The sequence below is a fragment of the Callorhinchus milii genome, unplaced genomic scaffold (genome assembly GCF_018977255.1).
Source record: "Callorhinchus milii isolate IMCB2004 unplaced genomic scaffold, IMCB_Cmil_1.0 Scaffold179, whole genome shotgun sequence".
Classification (NCBI taxonomy): Eukaryota; Metazoa; Chordata; class Chondrichthyes; order Chimaeriformes; family Callorhinchidae; genus Callorhinchus; species Callorhinchus milii.
Genome location: NW_024704920.1, coordinates 47582 through 66761, shown reverse-complemented (window position 1 = coordinate 66761; position 19180 = coordinate 47582). Strand labels below are relative to the sequence as shown.

General features: G+C 46.8%; 1 protein-coding gene and 1 long non-coding RNA gene across 3 annotated transcripts; both read left to right on the top strand.

Moving 5' to 3' along the window:
* The first annotated feature begins 465 nt into the window (after positions 1-465).
* LOC103172308 (nuclear factor 7, brain-like) lies at positions 466-17799 on the top strand. The gene is made up of 8 exons (XM_042345962.1): positions 466-913; positions 997-1092; positions 1260-1490; positions 1956-1978; positions 3031-3117; positions 4624-4710; positions 6282-6428; positions 17628-17799. The coding sequence occupies exons 1-8, from the start codon at positions 503-505 to the stop codon at positions 17797-17799; spliced, it is 1254 nt and encodes a 417-aa protein (XP_042201896.1). The 5' UTR covers positions 466-502.
* Positions 6422-18287, top strand: LOC121851883. Of its 2 annotated transcripts, none has more exons than XR_006086005.1 (3): positions 6422-6452; positions 17628-17795; positions 17962-18287. It is a non-coding gene; the product is annotated as an uncharacterized LOC121851883 (long non-coding RNA). The 2 variants fall into 2 exon arrangements; XR_006086006.1 differs by lacking the exon at positions 6422-6452 and adding an exon at positions 9543-9570.
* The last annotated feature ends 893 nt before the right edge of the window (positions 18288-19180 follow it).

The following is a 19180-nucleotide window of genomic DNA, read 5'->3' as shown; positions in this document are numbered from 1 at the left end:
CTCTCATTCCTTCTACCATGGTGGTACATCTCATTTGCATCATCTTTAATGCTTTGAACTCCTTCCTAAATTGTGGTGCCAATAACTGATCAGAGGACTCCAGCTGAGTCCTAATCACTGTGCCATGAAGCTTGATCATTACAACTCTTGAATAATTGTTGCTCAGTTTATTCCTCTAACGCTTGTCACTCTGCTCTGTTCAGGCCGTTTTCATGTGTCATGACAAACCGAACTGATGCAGCACATCCCCCAGCAGTGCATTGGAAGATCAGCTGAGACTGTGTGATTGCAAGGCCATTGCCAGTGTGACTATGCTGTGGACAGACTTTGGTTCTGGCTGTGGGCGACTCCTCTCTATAATTTCAGGCACAATTGTTTCTTACACAATAATGATTATGCCACAAACCTGAGGAACCGGTTTGGGAGGTAACTGAGTCTGAGCCACGTCCACACAAACACTAAGACGGTAAATAGCTTGGACACGGAACTGCGAGGGCTGAACATGGCTTCTAATCTCCAGGTTCAGAGACTGAACGAGGAGTTAAACTGTCCCATTTGTCTGGATTTCTACAATGATCCTGTTAGCCTGGAGTGTGGCCACAACTTCTGTCGCTCCTGTATCACCCGGAGCTGGGAAACGCAGGGGGAAAACATATGTCCAGAATGTCGGAAGGTGTTTGCCAACAGGAATCTCAGGCCCAGTTATGCCCTGGGAAATCTGGCACAGAAAGCTCAGAAATTTAGCCTGTCACCAACACAGACGGGAATTAAACATCACTGTGAGAAACACCAGGAGAAACTGAAGCTGTTCTGTGAAACTGACAACAAATTAATCTGTTCCATTTGCAGAGATGCGCGAGAACACAGAAATCACAGCTTCCTGCCCATTGAGGAAGCTGTTGAAATCTACAAGGTAACAATGCACCTCTCGAGGGAATAATTTTATCACTTGATGATTTCCCGTACAAACAATTTTATTCGGTGTGTTTTTTCCAGGATCAAGTGAAAGCCTCCTTAGGTCCTCTCGCACAGAGGAAGGAAACTGCTCTACACGCTGAAGCCATCCAGAAGCAAAATATTTCACAACTTAAGGTAAGTTGGGTCGGGGCGGATTTCTGCGCTGGCAGTGTGTCTCTGTTTAATGTATGCACACAGTGTGATGTCTCGGCGTGTATTTGTTTACCTGGTGTACATGGTGTGATGTTTCAGTGTGTCTCTTTTTACTATGTATACACGGTGTGATGTCTGACATTTTGCAGGAACAGGCGAGCAGTCTGCAGACCCAAGTCAAGGACGATTTTGCTAAAATACACCAGATCCTGACTGACAGAGAGCAGCGGGTGATGAGAGATCTCAGACAGCGAGAGGAGGAGATTTTACAACGGATGGAGACAAACCTGCGAGAGATTCAGAGCAATTTAGATTCAGTTCAACAAGAAATCTCAGAGTTACAGACACAGATGGAAAAAGACGGGCCGATCCTTTTGCAGGTAAAGCGATTACATTACATAATTGAGCTCCATATCAGTAGCACACAGTCTGGAGAAAAATATCTAGTACTGATTGATAAAGAGATAAGAGATTGAATTGCTAATTTAGTATTGTAGTGTTTGTGAGTCAGCAGAATCAGCAGGTCCGATTCTGTGTCTCTAGATATAAACTCACACAAACAACACTTTATGATGGTCGTACATCTGAACGCTCTGGCTATGGAAATCACATTAGGTGAATACATTTGCTGTAATATTGACACTAAACTCTGTGCTGTACAATTCTATTCTGTGTATCTGAGTTTACAATGTTGTGTCTTAGAAATTACCTTTGTACAGCGTCTTTCACACCCAGCGCCTTGGGACTTCCTCCTGAGATGAAACGCAATGTACATATGTAATCTGTTGTTGTTATTCTTGGCGTCTCAGTGTGAGCTCAATTCTGTCTGTGTTTGATTTCATTAGGAGGAAGCTGCTCGGAAGAGAAGGTATGAAATATTGTTTACCAAATATCACAGAATTTAATATAAAAACAAACACAATGTGTGGTTTCACTTTATAATAAAAAACAGCTGTCATCAACCTCTATCCTCATAAAACCTTCCATGGACCCATCCCTGTTCACTAACTGCCACCCCATCTCCAACCTCTCTTCCCTTTCAAGGTCCTTGAAAGAGTTATTGCTTCCCAGCTTCACTCCGTCCACACCTGTCTCTCCCTTCATGAAACCCTCCAATCGGGTTTCCTGCCCACAGCACGAAACAGCCTTCATCAAGGTGACAAATGGCACTCTGTACATCTGTGACCAGGGCTCCCTCTGTCTTCTCCTCCTCCTGGAACTCTCTGCTCCCTTTGACACTAATTCCTCCTCCAATATCTCTCCTCTCATCTCAGCCTTCAAAGTTCTTTCCTTGATTGGTTCACATCGGATCTCTTACACCCAGTCCCATTTTGTCTCCGCAAATCTCTTCTCCTCACCGTCTCGTGTGGTGTTCCTCAATGCTCTGTCCTCGGTTCTCTCTTCTTTAACCTGTACATACCATCTCTTGGTGACATCATCCTCAGACATGGAGTCAACTTCCATATGTGCACACATGACCCCCAGATTCATCTCTCTCTGCCTCCAACATGAAACCTATGACCACTGCTGTCCTGACAGAATGTTTGTCAAATATCAAGTCCTGGATAAGTGCCAACTTTCTGCAGGTGAATATCAGCAAGACTGAAGCTCACACCAGCACCTCCCAACTCAGGCCCTGGCAGCATCAGTACAAATGGATGCATGTACCACCTCACCAATCCAGTCAGGATCCCAGGTGTCTTGTTCGATCCTCGACTTTCCTTTAACCCCCATGTCCATGCCGTGACCCGCTCTGCCTTCCCCCACCGCGGCAACATTACATGACTCCATCACTATCTTACCGCTTCATTACATCCAGACTCGACTATGTCAAAGTCATATATATATATACTGTATATAAATGTCAATGTGTATTGTATTGCTGCACTATATTCACTGTGCTTGTATCTCTGTGTGCAGGCAGGAAGAAAATAATCTGGGAGATGGTGGACTGAAGCGACTGAGTGAGGCTCTGAAGAACACGAAGTTTAGAATACAGGTTCTGGAGTGAGTAACACACTGGAGAATTTATTCACATTGGAAAAAANTCACATTGGTGCCCTACAGTGGCCATAAACACACACAACATGGCCTCTGACAGGTCACAGTCATGGTTGGTATCTTCTCTTACCACCCCACTCTCACATAGAGATCCCCTCGGTTCACCAGAGTACTCAGTGCTCACACATGAAGCCCAGATCTAAAGGCACTGAAAGGATATCCCCACAGGAGGACTGTCCTCACCATGTGGCCAGCCCTCAGGCCCTCCTCCCTGAAGCTCCAGTGTGAGAGGCCCTGGGGGCAGATAATCTCACGCTTGATACCCACCTACACACTCTCCCTTGTCAACCCACATCATTCCCAACACGGAGGAGATGGAGTCCATCATTGGGAGGAGACACTCTCCAGCCACTCGCTGATTGATCATGTTACATACACACTCACTCTCTCGGCCTGTGATGCTGACAGACTGTGTTGCGGCTCCTCACGGCCTGAACAGCCGCCCATGGCATCAGCTGGTCCCACTGCCCTGTCCTCATACCCAGGCCACTTACACTGTTATACTGGGCTCTGGATACCCGCTGCGGGGAAGGCGGGGAAACTACGCCCTGAGGACTTTCAGGGCAGCGGCAGCTATGGGGGGGGCTTTCAGTTGGGCTGTGAGGGAGAGCTCAGTCTGAGTACTCGGGGAGAACCTGCTGCAATGAGATCAGGACACAGGAAGCCTGTGGGCTAGTGACGTAGGCTGGAGAAGACTTGGCTGTGAGTGCGGGGAGTGAGTGCTGTGGTGCCTGAGCTGGTGGAACGAGAATAGGAGAGAAGCCGAGAGGGGGCAGGAGCCAACCCATGGACACTGGGATGTGTGCATGGGAGGAAGTGGTGTTTACCATCTTTACCATCCTGCTCGCTCCATCCACTCGGTGTGCACTGGGCTGCTACACGTCCCCGCCCTGCCCGCTCCACCATCAACTCTTCTGCATTCAGTCTTTCCATCACCACCCTGTGGAACTCAATCCTGGAGAACCGCTATCTCTCCTCCTCTTTTGCCTCCTTCAATGCCCATCTCAACACCTTCCCCTTTGACACTGCCTTCAGTTATCCTCCTACCCCAATCCCTTGCACTCCATCTCTGATCCCAACCCCCAGATCAGGTACAAACCCTCATTGCCTTGGTCAGGATATAATAATAGGATATAATATGCCTTGGTACGTCTTCCTGACAGGAAAGTCCCGAAAGTTGCGATTTGATTTTGTTGCCGCAGAGACTGGGGAACTCGAACCTTCCAACCCCGTCCCTGTAAAGCTCTGAGACATCACCCTGCAAGAAATTAATATAAATGTTAGATGTTTACTTTGATCTTCCACAACTTAGGAAGGATGCCTGTGTGTGTGTCTGACTGTGTGTGGGCATATGCGAGTGTGCCTGACACTGGGTCCAGCGCCTTGGAACTTGCTCCCCACGTGAAAGGCTCCTGTATATACATGTCAATGTGTTTGTGTCTCCGTGTCCAGGCTGCAGGACCATAATCTGGGAGATTGTGGAGTGAAGCAACTGTGTGAGGATCTGATGAACCTGGAGTTTAAAATACCGAATCTATGGTAAGTAACACACTGTGGACTTGGTGTCAGTAATTGGCTCTAAACACAGATTATTATATCCTGAGCAGCTGTGGACAATATTAGTTCTAAAAGTTCCTGAAAGCTACAAGGTCAGGCTCAGTGGCAGCGTTTTAACGATAAGACTCTGGGAGCAGAGATTCTTCCCACTCACTTGCTGCTGACCCTGTGGGCCACAGTATTTACAGGTTGGTGGGTGTCCTATCCAGAAACGGGGGACCTTACACAGCTTTAGCTGATTAAACTGCAGCAGCACCTATAATAATAATAATAATTGAATTTGATATAGTGTTTTTCACGTTTTCTAGACGTCTCAAAGCGCTTCACGGAAAATACTCTAAAGTCAATTGACTGCATTTTTATGGGCGAAACTCGGCAGCAAATTGTGCACAGCAAAGACCCACAAACCCAATGTATTATTGGTTTTTTTTTTAGGAATTTTTGTCAGGCTTGTGGAGTTTGATTTCAAGATCCTCATCCTCACCTACAAGGCCATTCACGGCCTCGCTCCCTCCTACCTCTCCAACCTACTATCCCCCTACCTACCTGCCCGTACCCTCCGTTCCTCTGGCTCCGGTCTGCTCCACGTCCCCCGCCCCAACCGCCCTACTATCGGTGGTCGGGCCTTCAGCCTTCAGCCTCTCAGCCCCGAGGCTCTGGAACTCCATCCCCCAGTGCCTTCGCCTTGCTTCCTCCCTTTCCTCCTTCAAGGCCGGTCTCAAAACCTTTCTCTTTGACCGTGCCTTCAGCTCCCCTCTCGACTCTCTTCCTCCTCCTCGCTCCCTCCCTTCCCTCCCCTCACCATTTCCCCCCTCCTCTCTCCCTCCCTTCCCTCCCCTCACCCTGACCATTTCCCCCCTGCTCGGGTCATGACCCAACTGTGCAGCGCCTTGGGACGTCCTCCTGACGTGAAAGGCGCTCTATAAATGGAATCTTGTTGTTGTTGTTGTTGTAAGGAAACTTGCCCAAGATTTCTCCCTGCTGGGATTTGAACTCAGGTCTCTCGCTTGTGAGACCAGGTATTAGTTGCGCATTTGCGTATTTGTTACTATTTGACTGCCATCAACACAAAATGCCAGGGAACGTTTTGCCCATTAAAAAATACATTGACGACGGCTATCACAACACAAGCAGCTTTCTCAGTGCAATATTTTGTTTTCAGTAGTTGGCAACAAATCGCTCTATATCGATCAAAATTAAGAGTCACAGTGAACCAGACTAAGGTGCCTACACTCCAACCCCCCACACCCCCCAACACACACTGTGTGGTCACTGAACCTCCAATTGCATCAACCTACACCCAATCCTGAATGTGAGTGTCTGTTCCACGTACAGCGACATTTTAACGTGAAGGTGGAAAAATATCAGCCCCGGCCCTTTCCTCCTGTCCCACACAATCCATCCCATCCACAGTCTCTTATGGTAGTCAGCGTTGTATTCACTTTAATCCCTGTTATGGCTCCGTGTCTCTCATCTCCAGGCTGTGTAATAAATAATAATACGCACTGTGTTTCCTCTGATCCCTGTTATGTTTCTTTGTCTGTGATTGTCAGGCTGAGCGACATCGATCTGACAACTGATAGCACCGATGACCTGTCCTCCGATCTCAGAATAAACCACACACTGACGGAGCTGATCCTGAGTGATAATAATCTGGGAGATAGTGGAGTGAAGCGATTGTGTGAGGCTCTGAGGAACCCGGAGTGTAAAATACAGAGTCTGTGGTAAGTAACGCACTGTGTCTCCAGAGTCTGAATGACTCCAATATCTCAATGTGTTTATTGTGACTATCTGATCAGTGCGGCTGAATATTGTGACAGGAATCGGTGTGACAGTGTGAGGCCACAAGCCATATTTTACATCAAACTCTCAATTTTTGTTAATAAGAAACCATGTGCTGGAAACCCCATCTCTAGTGACATGTGGACAGTCACAGCTCCGACCCCTAAACTGGCTCCAAGCCCCAAACCCGCTCCCATTGTATCTAATCCCGAAGCTCCGGCACTGGTCCCGTCAATCCCTCCACACACTGTGGGTTTGTAGTTCTCTACTATTGTCAACCGAGTATCTGAAACACACACAAACCTGTCCTCAGGCTTCAAACTCTCCAAACCAACCTCCTGACAGTTCCACATCTGACTGGAGACTTGTGTGTGTGGAGTGGAGGCCATTCTCTGGAGGACAGGGAAAGCTTTCGATCCGCTGGGAGACTTTTAAGATAAATTGTGGGTGAATCTAAAAGCAGTCTCACTGGGACGTCGGAGCAGTGTAGAACTGAGTGTGTTTTTTTGTGTTGATGCGCATGTTTGTGGTGTCTGTGCGTGTTTGTGTGTGTGTATGTATGTCAGTGTGTGTTATCCTGGTGTGTCTGTGTATGTTTATGTGTGCGCGTGTTTCCGGGTGTGTGTGTGTTGGCGTTTGTATGCGTGTCTCTGTGTGTGATAGAGGGAGAGAGAGAGAGAGACTGAGAAAGAGATTGAGAGATAGAGACAGATTGAGGGACAGAGGCTGAAAGTCGTAGAGAGAGAGATAGAATGTGAAAGAGATCGAGAGAGAGGGAGACAGAGGAAATATATTTTAAAGTGTAGCCCATGTGTGTTTTGTGGGGGAAAGGGATACAGAGTAACTGTGAGAGAGAGATTGGGAGAAACTGCGGGAGAGACAAAGAAAGAGACAGAGAGAGAGAGAGAAAGTGACTCAGAGACACACAGTGAAAGAGAGACTGAGGGACAGCCTAAGAGACCCGGAGAGAGCGAGACTGACAGTGTGTGTGTGAGACAGAGAGAGAGAGAAGGAGACTGAGCAAGAGAGGGAATGATTGTGAGAGAGAGAGACCTTGAGAGAGAATAAGTTATAAAGTGTAGTGACTTTGTTTTGTGGGAGAGGCAGATAACGAACCTGAGAGAGAGAGACTGTGAGACATAGTGAACGACATGGAAGTAAACTGAGGGAAAGAGATAGAAAGAGGGTGAACGAAAATATATTATCAAACGTGGTGACGGTTTTGTGGGAGAGACAGAGATAGAATCAGAGAGAGAGAGAGAGAGACTGCAATGTGTGTGTGTGTGCACATGTGTGTGTGTGTGTGTGCACATGTGTGTGTGTGTCTGACACTGGTCCCAGCGCCTTGGGACTTCCTCCCCACGTGAAAGGCTCCTGTATATACATGTCAATGTGTATTGTGTTGTTACACTATATTCCCTGTGTTTGTGTCTCTGTGTCCAGGCTGGAGGACAATAATCTGGGAGATTGTGGAGTGAAGCGACTGTGTGAGGCTCTGAGGAGCCCAGAGTGTAAAATACAGAGTCTGGGGTAAGTAACGCACTGTGTCTCCAGAGTCTGAATGACTCCAATATCTCAATGTGTTTATTGTGACTGTCCGAGCAGTGCGGCTGAATATTGTGACAGGAATCGGTGTGACAGTGTGAGGCCACAAGCCATCTTTTACATCAAACTCTCAACATGTGTTAATAAGAAACCATGCGCTGGAAACCCCATCTCTAGTGACATGAGGACAGCTCCGACCCCTAAACTGGTTCCAAGCCCCAAACCCGCTCCCATTGTATCTAATCCCGAAGCTCCGGCCCTGGTCCCGTCAATCCCTCCACACACTGTGGGTTTGTAGTTCTCTACTATTGTCAGCCGAGTGTCTGACACACACAAACCTTCAAACTCTCCAAACCAACCTCCTGACAGTTCCACATGTGACTGGAGACTTGTATGTGTGGAGTTATGGCCATTCTCTCCAGGAAAGGGGAAGCTTTTGTTCCGCTGGATGACTTTTAAGATAAATTGTGGGTGAATCTAAAAGCAGTCTCACTGGGACTTCGGAACAGTATAGATTTGAGTGTGTTTGTTTGTATTGATGCGCATGTTTGCGTCTGTGTCTGTGCGTGTTTGTGTGTGTGTATGTCAGTGTGTGTTATCCTGGTGTGTCTGTGTATGTTTATGTGTGCGCTTGTTTCCTGGTGTGTGTGTGTTGGCGTTTGTATGCGTGTCACTGTGTGTGATAGAGGGAGAGAGAGAGAGAGACTGAGAAAGAGATTGAGAGATAGAGATAGATTGAGGGACAGAGGCTGAAAGTCGTAGAGAGAGAGATAGAATGTGAAAGAGATTGAGAGAGAGGGAGACAGAGGAAATATATTTTAAAGTGTAGCGCATGTGTGTTTTGTGGGGGAAAGGGATACAGAGTAACTGTGAGAGAGAGAGATTGGAAGAAACTGCGGGAGAGACAAAGAAAGAGACAGAGAGAGAGAAAGTTCTTCAGAGACACATAGTGAAAGAGAGACTGAGGGACAGCCTAAGACACCCGGAGAGAGCGAGACTGACAGTGTGTGTGTGAGACAGAGAGAGAGAGAAGGAGACTGAGCAAGAGAGGGAATGATTGTGAGAGAGAGAGACCTTGAGAGAGAATAAGTTATAAAGTGTAGTGACTTTGTTTTGTGGGAGAGGCAGATAAAGAACCTTAGAGAGAGAGACTGTGAGACATAGTGAACGACATAGAAGTAAACTGAGGGAAAGAGAGAGAGAAAGAGGGTGAAAGAAAATATATTATCAAACGTAGTGACGGTTTTGTGGGAGAGACAGAGAGGGAATCAGAGAGAGAGAGAGAGACTACGATGTGTGTGTGTGCACGTGTGTGTGTTTCTGACACTGGTCCCAGCGCCTTGGGACTTGCTCCCCACGTGAAAGGCTCCTGTATATGTGTATTGTGTTGTTACACTATTTTCCCTGTGTTTGTGTCTCTGTGTCCAGGTTGGGGGGCAATAATCTGGGAGATTGTGGAGTGAAGCGACTGTGTGAGGCTCTGAGGAACCCGCAGTGTAAAATACAGAGTCTGTGGTAAGTAACGCACTGTGTCTCCAGAGTCTGAATGACTCCAATATCTCAATGTGTTTATTGTGACTGTCTGATCAGTGCGGCTGAATATTGTGACAGGAATCGGTGTGACAGTGTGAGGCCACAAGCCATCGTTTACATCAAACTCTCAACATGTGTTAATAAGAAACCATGTGCTGGAAACCCCATCTCTAGTGACATGTGGACAGTCACAGCTCCGACCCCTAAACTGGCTCCAAGCCCCAAACCCGCTCCCATTGTATCTAATCCCGAAGCTCCTGCCCTGGTCCCGTCAATCCCTCCACACATTGTGGGTTTGTAGTTCTCTACTATTGTCAGCCGTGTGTCTGACACACACACAAACCTGTCCTCAGGCTTCAAACTCTCCAAACCAACCCCTGATAGTTCCACATCTGACTGGAGATTTATGTGTGTGGAATGGAGGCCATTCTCTCCAGGAAAGGGGAAGCTTTTGATCCACTGGGGGACTTTCAAGACAAATTGTGGGTGAATCTAGAAGCAGCCTCACTGGGAGCTCGGAGCACACTGAATAGTGTGTGTTTGTGCATTTGTGTTTAATCATGAGTGTGTTTCTGTATGTGTGTATGTGTGTCTGCGTGTGCCTTGTTTTAGTGTGGGCCTGCGTGTGTATCTGTGTTTATCTGTGTGTGTGTGTGCCATTGTGTGTTGGTGTTTGTTTGTGTGTGTCTGTGTGTATTTCTCGGTGCTTTTTTCTGTGTGTATTTTTGTGAGTTTGTATGTGTGTTTCTGTGTGTGATGTATTTGTATGTGAAATTGTGCGTGTTGTGTGCCCAAGTGTTCTGTGTGCATGAATGTTCGTGCGTGTGTGTCTGTGTGTTTCTATGTTTGAGTATATGTATGCATGTGTGTGTGCGATAATGTATGTGTATGTATTTTTATGTGTGTGTGAGCTTACTTGTTCCTATGTGTGTGTATGTTTGAGTTTGTATGTACATGGGTCTGTTTCGGTTATATGTTTATGCGTGTGTATGTGTGTGTTTGTATGCGCGCATTTCTTCAACCTGTCCGGCTCAGACATGCATGATGTTGGGACTTCCTCCCTAATCCTGAGATCTTTAACACACTCGGATCAATGATTCCATCCATATTCCCTACTGGCTTTAGCTCTCGGATGGAAAACAAATTGTGGAAAAATCATATTCTGAGGTAGTTTTTTGTTGGTTTTTTACAGTCAAATTATTTATGCAAAACCCTTCCCCAGAATAAAGTCTACACAGCTTTAGCCCTGAGTTAGCCTGTGTCTGCTCACACACTGCAGTCTGAGCCCTGTAGCTCAGTGGTTAGAGCCCTCGCCTCGCTAGCGAGAGGGCCTGGGGGTGATTCCTGGCAGAGCAAAACCTTAAGGATGTTTCCTTACTCCACTTGTGTCTGTTTGTCTCGCAGTCAGTCACAATCCGGTTGTTAGACGAATTGCAGATCGCGTGTCCAGGGTTAATAATCCCTTCAAATAAATATTTCGTGAGAGATTGAGGGGGACTGAGAGAGAGAGACGGAAAGAGAGATAGAGAGACAGAAAGAGAGATTGAGAGAGAAGCGGGACTGAGTGAGAGAAAGACAGAGTGATAGCTTGAGAAATAGACACAGAGGGAGAGAGAGAGAGACTGAGAGAGACTAGGGGAGAAGAAATGTAACGTGTAGTGACTCTTATTTGAGAGGGACTAAGAAACAAAGACAGAAAGAGAGAATGAGAGATAGATAGTGAAGAGAAATTGGGTGAGAGAAATATAGAGCGAGAGATCAAGACAGAGACTGATAGAGAGTGAAACATAGGGAGCTAGACTGGGAGAGCGAGACAGAGTTGGAGAAAGAAAGAGGGAGAGAAACAGAACCAGAGAGAGACTGAGAGAAAGAAACTAAGAGGGAGACTGAGTGAGAAACACACTGAGAGAAAGACAGATAGAGTGAATGAGAATCAGGCAGATGAAATATAGCATGTAGTGACTGTATATTTTCTGTGAGAGACTAAGAGATAGCGACTGAGAGCGAAAGAGAGACAGATAAAGACACAGAGAGACGCAGACAAAAATATATTATAACCAACAGTGACTGTGTCTTCTGGGAGAGCCAGAGCGAGTGACTGTGAGACAGACTTTGAGAGAGAGAGGGAGAGAGAGAGAGAGAAAGACTGAAAGAGAAACTGACAGAGCGAGAGAGTGACAGTCGGACAAAAAGACAGAGACAGAGCGAGAGACTGAATGAGAGAAGGAATACAGTGAGAGAAACAGAGAGAGAATGAGAGAGATGAAAATGTAGCGAGAGAGAGTGTGAGAGAGATATTACAAAGTGTAGTGACACTATGTTTTGTGGGTGAAGAGAGTGTTAGTGCGAAAGAGAGGCAGAGAGAGTGAAACTGAGAGAGAGGCAGTGAGAGAGACTGACAAAGAGAGAGAAAGAAGAGAAAGAGAGGCAGAAAGAAAGGAGCAGAGAGAGAGTCAGAGAGGCACTGAGGGAGACTGAGAGAGAGAGAGAGAAAGAGAGACGGAAAGACAGAGAGAGAGAGATTGACTCAGAGAGCGAGTGACTGAGAGACAGACTGAGAGAGCGAGTGAGAGACTGGGAGAGTGAGAGACTTGGAAAGGGAGACTGAGAGAGACAAACTGAGCGAGAGAATGAGAGAAAACGAGAGAGCGAGAGATTGAGAGAATGGAAGAGTGAGAGAGTGGGTAAGGGAGAGTGACTCAGCGACACAGAGTGAGAGAAACTGAGAGAGAGAGAGAGAGAGAGAGAGAGAGAGATAGTGAGGCTGAGGGACACCGACAGAGAAAGATGGTCTGAGAGACGTAGTTTGAGAGAGACAAACTGAGTGAGAGAATGAGAGTGACCGCAAGAGTTGGAGAGAAACAAAGAGAGAGACTGAGAGAGAAAGTGACTAAGAGACACAGAGTGAGAGAGACTGTGAGAGAAAGAGACAGAAAGATATACAGAGATACTGATAGTGAAAGATAGTCTGAGTGACTGAGAGAAAGAGAGACTGAGACACAGATAGAGTGAGCGAGAGTCTGAGAGACACAGAGCGAAAGAGGTTGAGAGACAGAGGCTGAGAGACTCAGAAAGAGAGAGAGAGTGAGAGAGACTGGGGGAAAGGCAGAGGGAGAAACTGCGAGAGAGACTGTGAAAGAGAGAGACTAAGAGAGGGAGAGAGAGATAGAAAGACTTAAGAGCGAGAATGAGAGAGAGAGACTGAGGGAGAGGCAGAGAGAGAGACTGTGAAAGAGACTGAAAGAGAGAGAGAAAGGGAGAGAGGGAGCGAGAGACATAGTCTTAAAGAACGACTGAGAGAGCTATTGAGAGAGACTGAAATACTGAGTGAGACGGAAATGGAGAGAGAATATATGTGTAGTGACTGTATGATTTGCAGGCGAGACAGTGAGAGACAGAGATAGTGACAGAAAGAGATTGACTGACTGTGAGAGAGAGATTGAGAGAGAGACAGAAAGAGACACTGATGGACACACAGAGAGAAAGAAAGAGACTGAGAAAGATTGATAGAGAGGGAGAGAGAGAGACTGAGAGAAAATATATTTTAAAGTGTAGCGAATGTTGTTTTTGGGGGAATCGTACAGAGTCAAAGAGGGAGAGAGAGAGAGTGATTGGGAGAAACTGCGGGAGAGATAGAGGTAGAGACTGAGGGAGAAAGTGACTCAGAGACCGAGTGAAAGAGAGACTGAGGAACAGCTTCAGAGAGCCCGAGAGATAGAGACTGAGACAGTGAGAGAGACTGTGATAGAGGGAGACTGGGAGAAAGAGAGAGACTGTGAGAGACAACATGTTATAATGTAGAGTGACTGTGTTTTGTGGAGAGGCAGAGAACGAAAATTACACAGAGAGAGAGAGTCTGTGAGACAAAGTGAAAGACGTAGAAGGAGACTGAGAGAGAGATGGAGAGAGAGTAAGAGAGACAGAGCGACAGACTGTGATGTGCCTGTGCGTGTGTGTGTGTGTCTGTCTGTGTGTGTGTGTGAATCTGTCTGTGTATGTGTGTGTGTGTGGTCTCTGTCTCTGACTGTGTGTTTGTGTGTCTGTCTGTTTATGTATGTCTGTGTGTGTGTGTCTGTTGTTAGAAACATTTGCAACTCTCTCCAACAATGTTAGAATGATGCGATTCCAGTTTATCAATTGGTTGACTTCAGTCACTTTATTCAGGTCAAAACAGCAGGAAATACACAAATAAATGAACCAATAAAATAACACACAAGACACAAAAGTACCGAGCGGATTCCTGTCACAGCACTGGTCGTGTCCCGCACTGCGCCGCTACCGTTCCCGAGAGATATCTAACACACATTTGTTTAAAGATAACTTAATAACTCCAGTAGAAGCTGTCTTTTTTAAGAAAAACAACTCCTTATGTGGTTATATCCATAATATGTTTCAATTCTCCCTTTAACCACATTTTATTCTCTCCTGATCAGTCCCTTCGTCCAGTGTGTAAGTGTGAACAGACTTTCTGTGTCCCTGTACGTCCTGACCTTATATTGCCATTGTATTGGGTTCTGCCTTCAGTTACTGAGCTTTGCAGCTTTTGCACTTTTATTTTAGATTCTTAAACCACACATTAACATTTACCCATGACAACACGGTGTGTATGTATGTATGTATGTATGTATGTATGTATGTATGTATGTATGTATGTATGTATGTGTGTGTGCGTGTGTCAGTGCATATGATTGTGTGTGTGTGTGTGTGCCTGTTTGCGTGTCTGTGTGTATGTGTGCGTTTGCCTGTATATGTGGGTCTGTGTGCTTTTGTGAGTGCTTTCGAAAGTGTGTGTGTCTGTGTGAGCGACTGTTCGTGTGTGTATTTGTTTCTGTGTTTGTGTTTGTGTGTGTGTTTTTCAGTATATCTATTTATATATAAATATTGTGTCTCGATGTGTTTATGTGTGTGTCTCTTTCTGTGTGTGTGTGTGTGGTTTCTGCGGTGTTTTTTGTGTCTCCGTGTGTATTTGTGTTCGACTGTGTTTGCTTGTGTGAACGATTGTTTGTGTGTGTGTGTTTGGTGTATGTATTTGTGTGACTTTGTGCTTGTGAGTGTGTGTGTGTCAGAGCCTTGGGACGACATGAAAAGCGATATACAACTGTAATCTTGTTGTTGTTGTGTGCGTTTGTGTATGTTCCTGTGAGTGTGTGCGATTGTGTGTGTGTTTGTGTGTGTTCCTGTGAGTGTGTGCGATTGTGTGTGTGTGTATCCCAGAGGATCGAGTTCAAGATCGTCGTCCTCACCTTTAAGGCCATCCATGGCCTCGCCCCCTCCTCCCCTCTCTGACCTGCTGACTCCCTACCAACCTGCCCGCTCCCTCCGTCCAGTGGGCTCCGGGCTGCTCCATGTCTCCCGCCCGACCCGCCCTCCCATCGGTGTCCGGGCTTTCAGCCTCTCTGCCCCACACTCTGGGACTCCATCCCACGGTCCCTTCCCCTCACTTCCTCTCTTGTCTCCTTCAAGGTCGGTCTCAAGACCCTTCTCTTCGATCGTGCCTTTGGTCTCCCTCCCACCTCTCTGCCTTCCCTCACTCCTACCCCACCCCTCCCCCACCCATCCCCCACCCATCGCCACCCCTCGCCACTCCTCCCCCACTCCTCCCCCACCCCTCCCCCATGCTCAGGCCCCGACACCTGACTGTTCAGCGCTTTGGGACGTCCTGCCGACGTGAAAGGCGCTCTGTAAATGCAATTTTATTGATGTTATTGTGTATTTGCGTGTGTGTGTGTGTTTGAGTGTGTGCGCGTGTTTGCGGGTGTGTCCGTAGTTGTGTCTGTGTGCTTGCACGTTTGTGTGTTTGGTTGTGTGTATGTGTATTTATGTTTGTGTGTTTTTCTGTGTGTGTTTGTGTGTGTGTGTTTGCGTATGTTTGTCTGTGTGAATCTATGTATGTGTTTTTATGGCTGTGTTTTTATTTGATTTTGTGTTTGTTTGTCTGTGTGTTTTTGAGTGTGTGTCTCATTGTCTTTATGTATGTTTCTATGCGTGTGTCTGATTGTGTGTTGTGTTTTTGTTTGTGCGAATTTGTGAGTTTGCTTTTTTGTGTGTCTTTGTTTGTGTGTGTATTTGTGTGTGTGTTTTCGCGTGTATGGTTATGTATGTTTGTGTATGTCTGTGTATGTGTATTTGTGTGTGTACTTGTGTGCTTTTTTCAGTGTGTGTGTTTACGTGTATGTTTGCGTGTGTTTGTGTGTGTGTCCGTTTGTTTGTGTTTCTGTGAGTGTGTGTGTGTGTTTCTGTTTGTTTCTCTGTGTATGTGTGTGTATCTCTGTGTGTGTCCATTCACGGCCATTCACGGCCTTGCTCCCTCCTACCTCTCCAACCTACTATCCCCCTACCTACCTGCCCGTACCCTCCGTTCCTCTGGCTCCGGTCTGCTCCACATCCCCCGCCCCAACCGCCCTACCATCGGTGGTCGGGCCTTCAGCCTCTCAGCCCCGAGGCTCTGGAACTCCATCCCCCAGTGCCTTCGCCGCTTCCTCCCTTTCCTCCTTCAAGGCCGGTCTCAAAACCTTTCTCTTTGACCTTCAGCCTTCAGCTCCCCTCTCGACTCTCTTCCTCCTCCTCGCTCCCTCCCTTCCCTCCCCTCACCCTGACCATTTCCCCCCTCCTCTCTCCCTCCCTTCCCTCCCCTCACCCTGACCATTTCCCCCCTCCTCGCTCCCTCCCCTCAACCTGACCATTTCCCCCCTCCTCGCTCCCTCCCTCCCCTCAACCTGACCATTTCCCCCCCAATGCTCGGGTCATGACCCAACTGTGCAGCGCCTTGGGACGTCCTCCTGACGTGAAAGGCGCTCTATAAATGGAATCTTGTTGTTGTTGTTGTTGTTGTGTCTGTATTTGTCTATTCGACATGTGTTTGTTTGTGTGTGTATGTGTGTGTGCTTGCATGAGTGTGTTTTCGTGTGTGTCTGTGTGTGTGTAAGTTGACGGTGGGTCATGTGTTTGTGTGTGTGTATATGTATGTATTTATGTGTGTGTGTGTGCCATTTTGTTTGTTTGTACGTGTGCTTGTGTGAGTGATTGTGCTTATGTTTGTGTGTGTGTGTGTTTGAGTGTGTGTGTTGGCGTGTGTTCGATTTTGTGTGTATGAGTTTTGAGTGCTTTTGTGAGTGTTTGTGCGTGTTTGTGTGAATCTGTGTGTGCGTGTGAGTTTGTGTGTGTATATTTTTGTGTGTACCTATGTATGTCTATTTATATGTGTGTGTTTGTTTGTACATGATGTGCTTCTGTTTGTGTTTGTGTGTATCTATGTATGTCTATTTATATGTGTGTGTTTGTTTGTATGTGATGTGCTTCTGTTTGTGTTTGTGTGTTTTGGAGTGTATCTCTGTACGTTTGTATGTTTGTGGGTGTGTGTGTGTGCGTGTTTGTCAGTCTGTTTTCGTGTACGTTTGTATGTGTTTTTCTGTGTGTGTGTATTTGTGTGTGTTTGTGAATGTTTACGTATGTTTGTGTGTGTATGCGTGTTTGTGTGTGTGTTTGTGTGCGGTTGTGTTTGTGTGGATATGTGTGTGCGTTTGTGTGAATGATTGATTGTTTGTGTGTGTGTTTGTGTGAATGATTGATTGTTTGTGTGTGTGTTTGTGTTTGGTTGTGTGAGTTTCTGTGTGTGTGTTTGCGTACGTATGTGTTTGCGTGGGTGAGTTTCTGGGTGTGATTGTGTATGTCTCTGTGTGAGCGCGTTTGTGTGAGAGTGGTTGTGTGTTTGTTTATCTGCGTGTGTGAGTGTGTGTATTTATGTGTGTATGTGTGTGTCTGTGTGCGCGTCTCTCTGTTCATGTGACTCTGTTTGTGTGTGTTTGTGTGTATATTTCTGTGGGTCATGTGTTTGTGTTTGTGTGTATTTGTGTGTGTGAGAGTAAGTGTGTATCTGCGGCGATGTTTTTGTCTGTGTTTGTGTGTGTTGGTGTGTGTGTGTGTTTGTGTGTATGAACTCCTACAACCTGTCCGGCATCAAACAAACTGTGAGTGACAGTGGGTTATACCCACTGTGTTTACTCTGATCCCTGTCATGTCTCTGTGTCTCTGATCTCCAGGTTGGACAGTAACAGACTGACCGATGGCTGCACTGATGCTCTGGTCTCCGCTCTCAGTACAAACCGCTCACTGAGGATCCTGAACCTGAGGTCTAACTCCTTCACAGACGGCTCTGTCTCCGCTCTCCGCCGCCTCATACAGACCTGCACCAGTCTGGGGGACATCAGGTGAGTGTTTGTGTCAGTGTTTAATGTGATAAACACACAGAGAAAGGGCTGCGTATCAGAATGGGAACAGTTTGAAGGGATTTATTTATTTATTAAACTGCGACACGAACAGTTTACAGTTTGTACCATTATCCCGTGGGTTTATTTCCTGTTTAATGTGTTTCAGGCTGTGGGGGAATGGGTTCAGTTCAGACGGAGAGAATCAGCTGAAGTCACTGGAGGGAATCAGAGCTGAGCTGTCAGTGTTAGTGTGACACTGACTGAGGCAGTGACTGTCCACACAGTCTGTGTAATATGGAATATATTCTGTGCACTGTAGTGACTGATTATTAAAGATGTTGATCCTGATTCCTCTCCCATCTCTGCTCTGGGGACCGTTATTGACACACACCGCCTACGGCCGTGCGGGCGGCTGGAGAGCCCCGACCCTCAGTCACTGCTAAACTGCTGTAAGCGACCACAACTGATGCACTTTCTCTCACAGTCTCTCTCTCTCTCTCTGTGTGTGTCAGTCCCTCTCAGTTTATATATTTCCGTCTCCCTATTTCAGGCTCTCTCTTTCGTTGTCTTTCTTAGTCTCCATCTCTCTCTCTGTCTCTCTGTGTGTGTGTGTATTTGCCTCAGTCAGTGCGTGTCTGTGAGATTGTGGGCGAGAGAGCAGTCACTCTGTGTGAGAGAGAGAGAAGTTAGTGTGCGAGAGAGATTGAGAGCAGTCACTGTGTGTGTATGTGTGTGAGAGAGAGCAGTCAGTGTGTCTGTGTGTGTGGGGGGGAGAGCAGTCAGTGGGTGTGTGTGAGAGCAGTCAGTGTGTGTGTGAGCAGTCAGTATGTGTGTGTGTGTGAGCAGTCAGTCTGTGTGTGTGAGAGAGCAGTCAGTGTGTGTGTGTGAGCAGTCAGTGTGTGCGTGTGTGAGAGAGAGCAGTCAGTGTGTGTGTGTGTGAGAGCAGTGTGTGTGTATGTGAGAGCAGTCAGTGTGTGTGTGTGTATGTGAGAGTAGTCAGTGTGTGTGTTTGAGAGCAGTCAGTGTGTGTGTGTGAGAGCAGTCAGTGTGTGTGTGGGAGAGGAGTCAGTGTGTGTGTGTGTTTGTGGGAGAGCAGTTAGTGTGTGTGTGTATGTGAGAGCAGTCAGTGTGTGTGTGTATGTGAGAGCAGTCGGTGTGTGTGTGTGTATGTGAGAGCAGTCAGTGTGTGTGTGTGCAGTCAGTGTGTGTGAGAGAGCAGTCAGTGTGTGTGTGTGTGTGTGAGAGAGCAGTCAGGGTGTGTGTGTGAAAGAGAGAGAGCAGTCAATGTGTGTCTGAGATCAGTCAGTGTGTGTGTGTGTGTGTGTGAGTGCGAGAGAGCAGTCAGTGAGTGTGTGTGTGAGGCATTCAGTATATGTGTGGGAGTG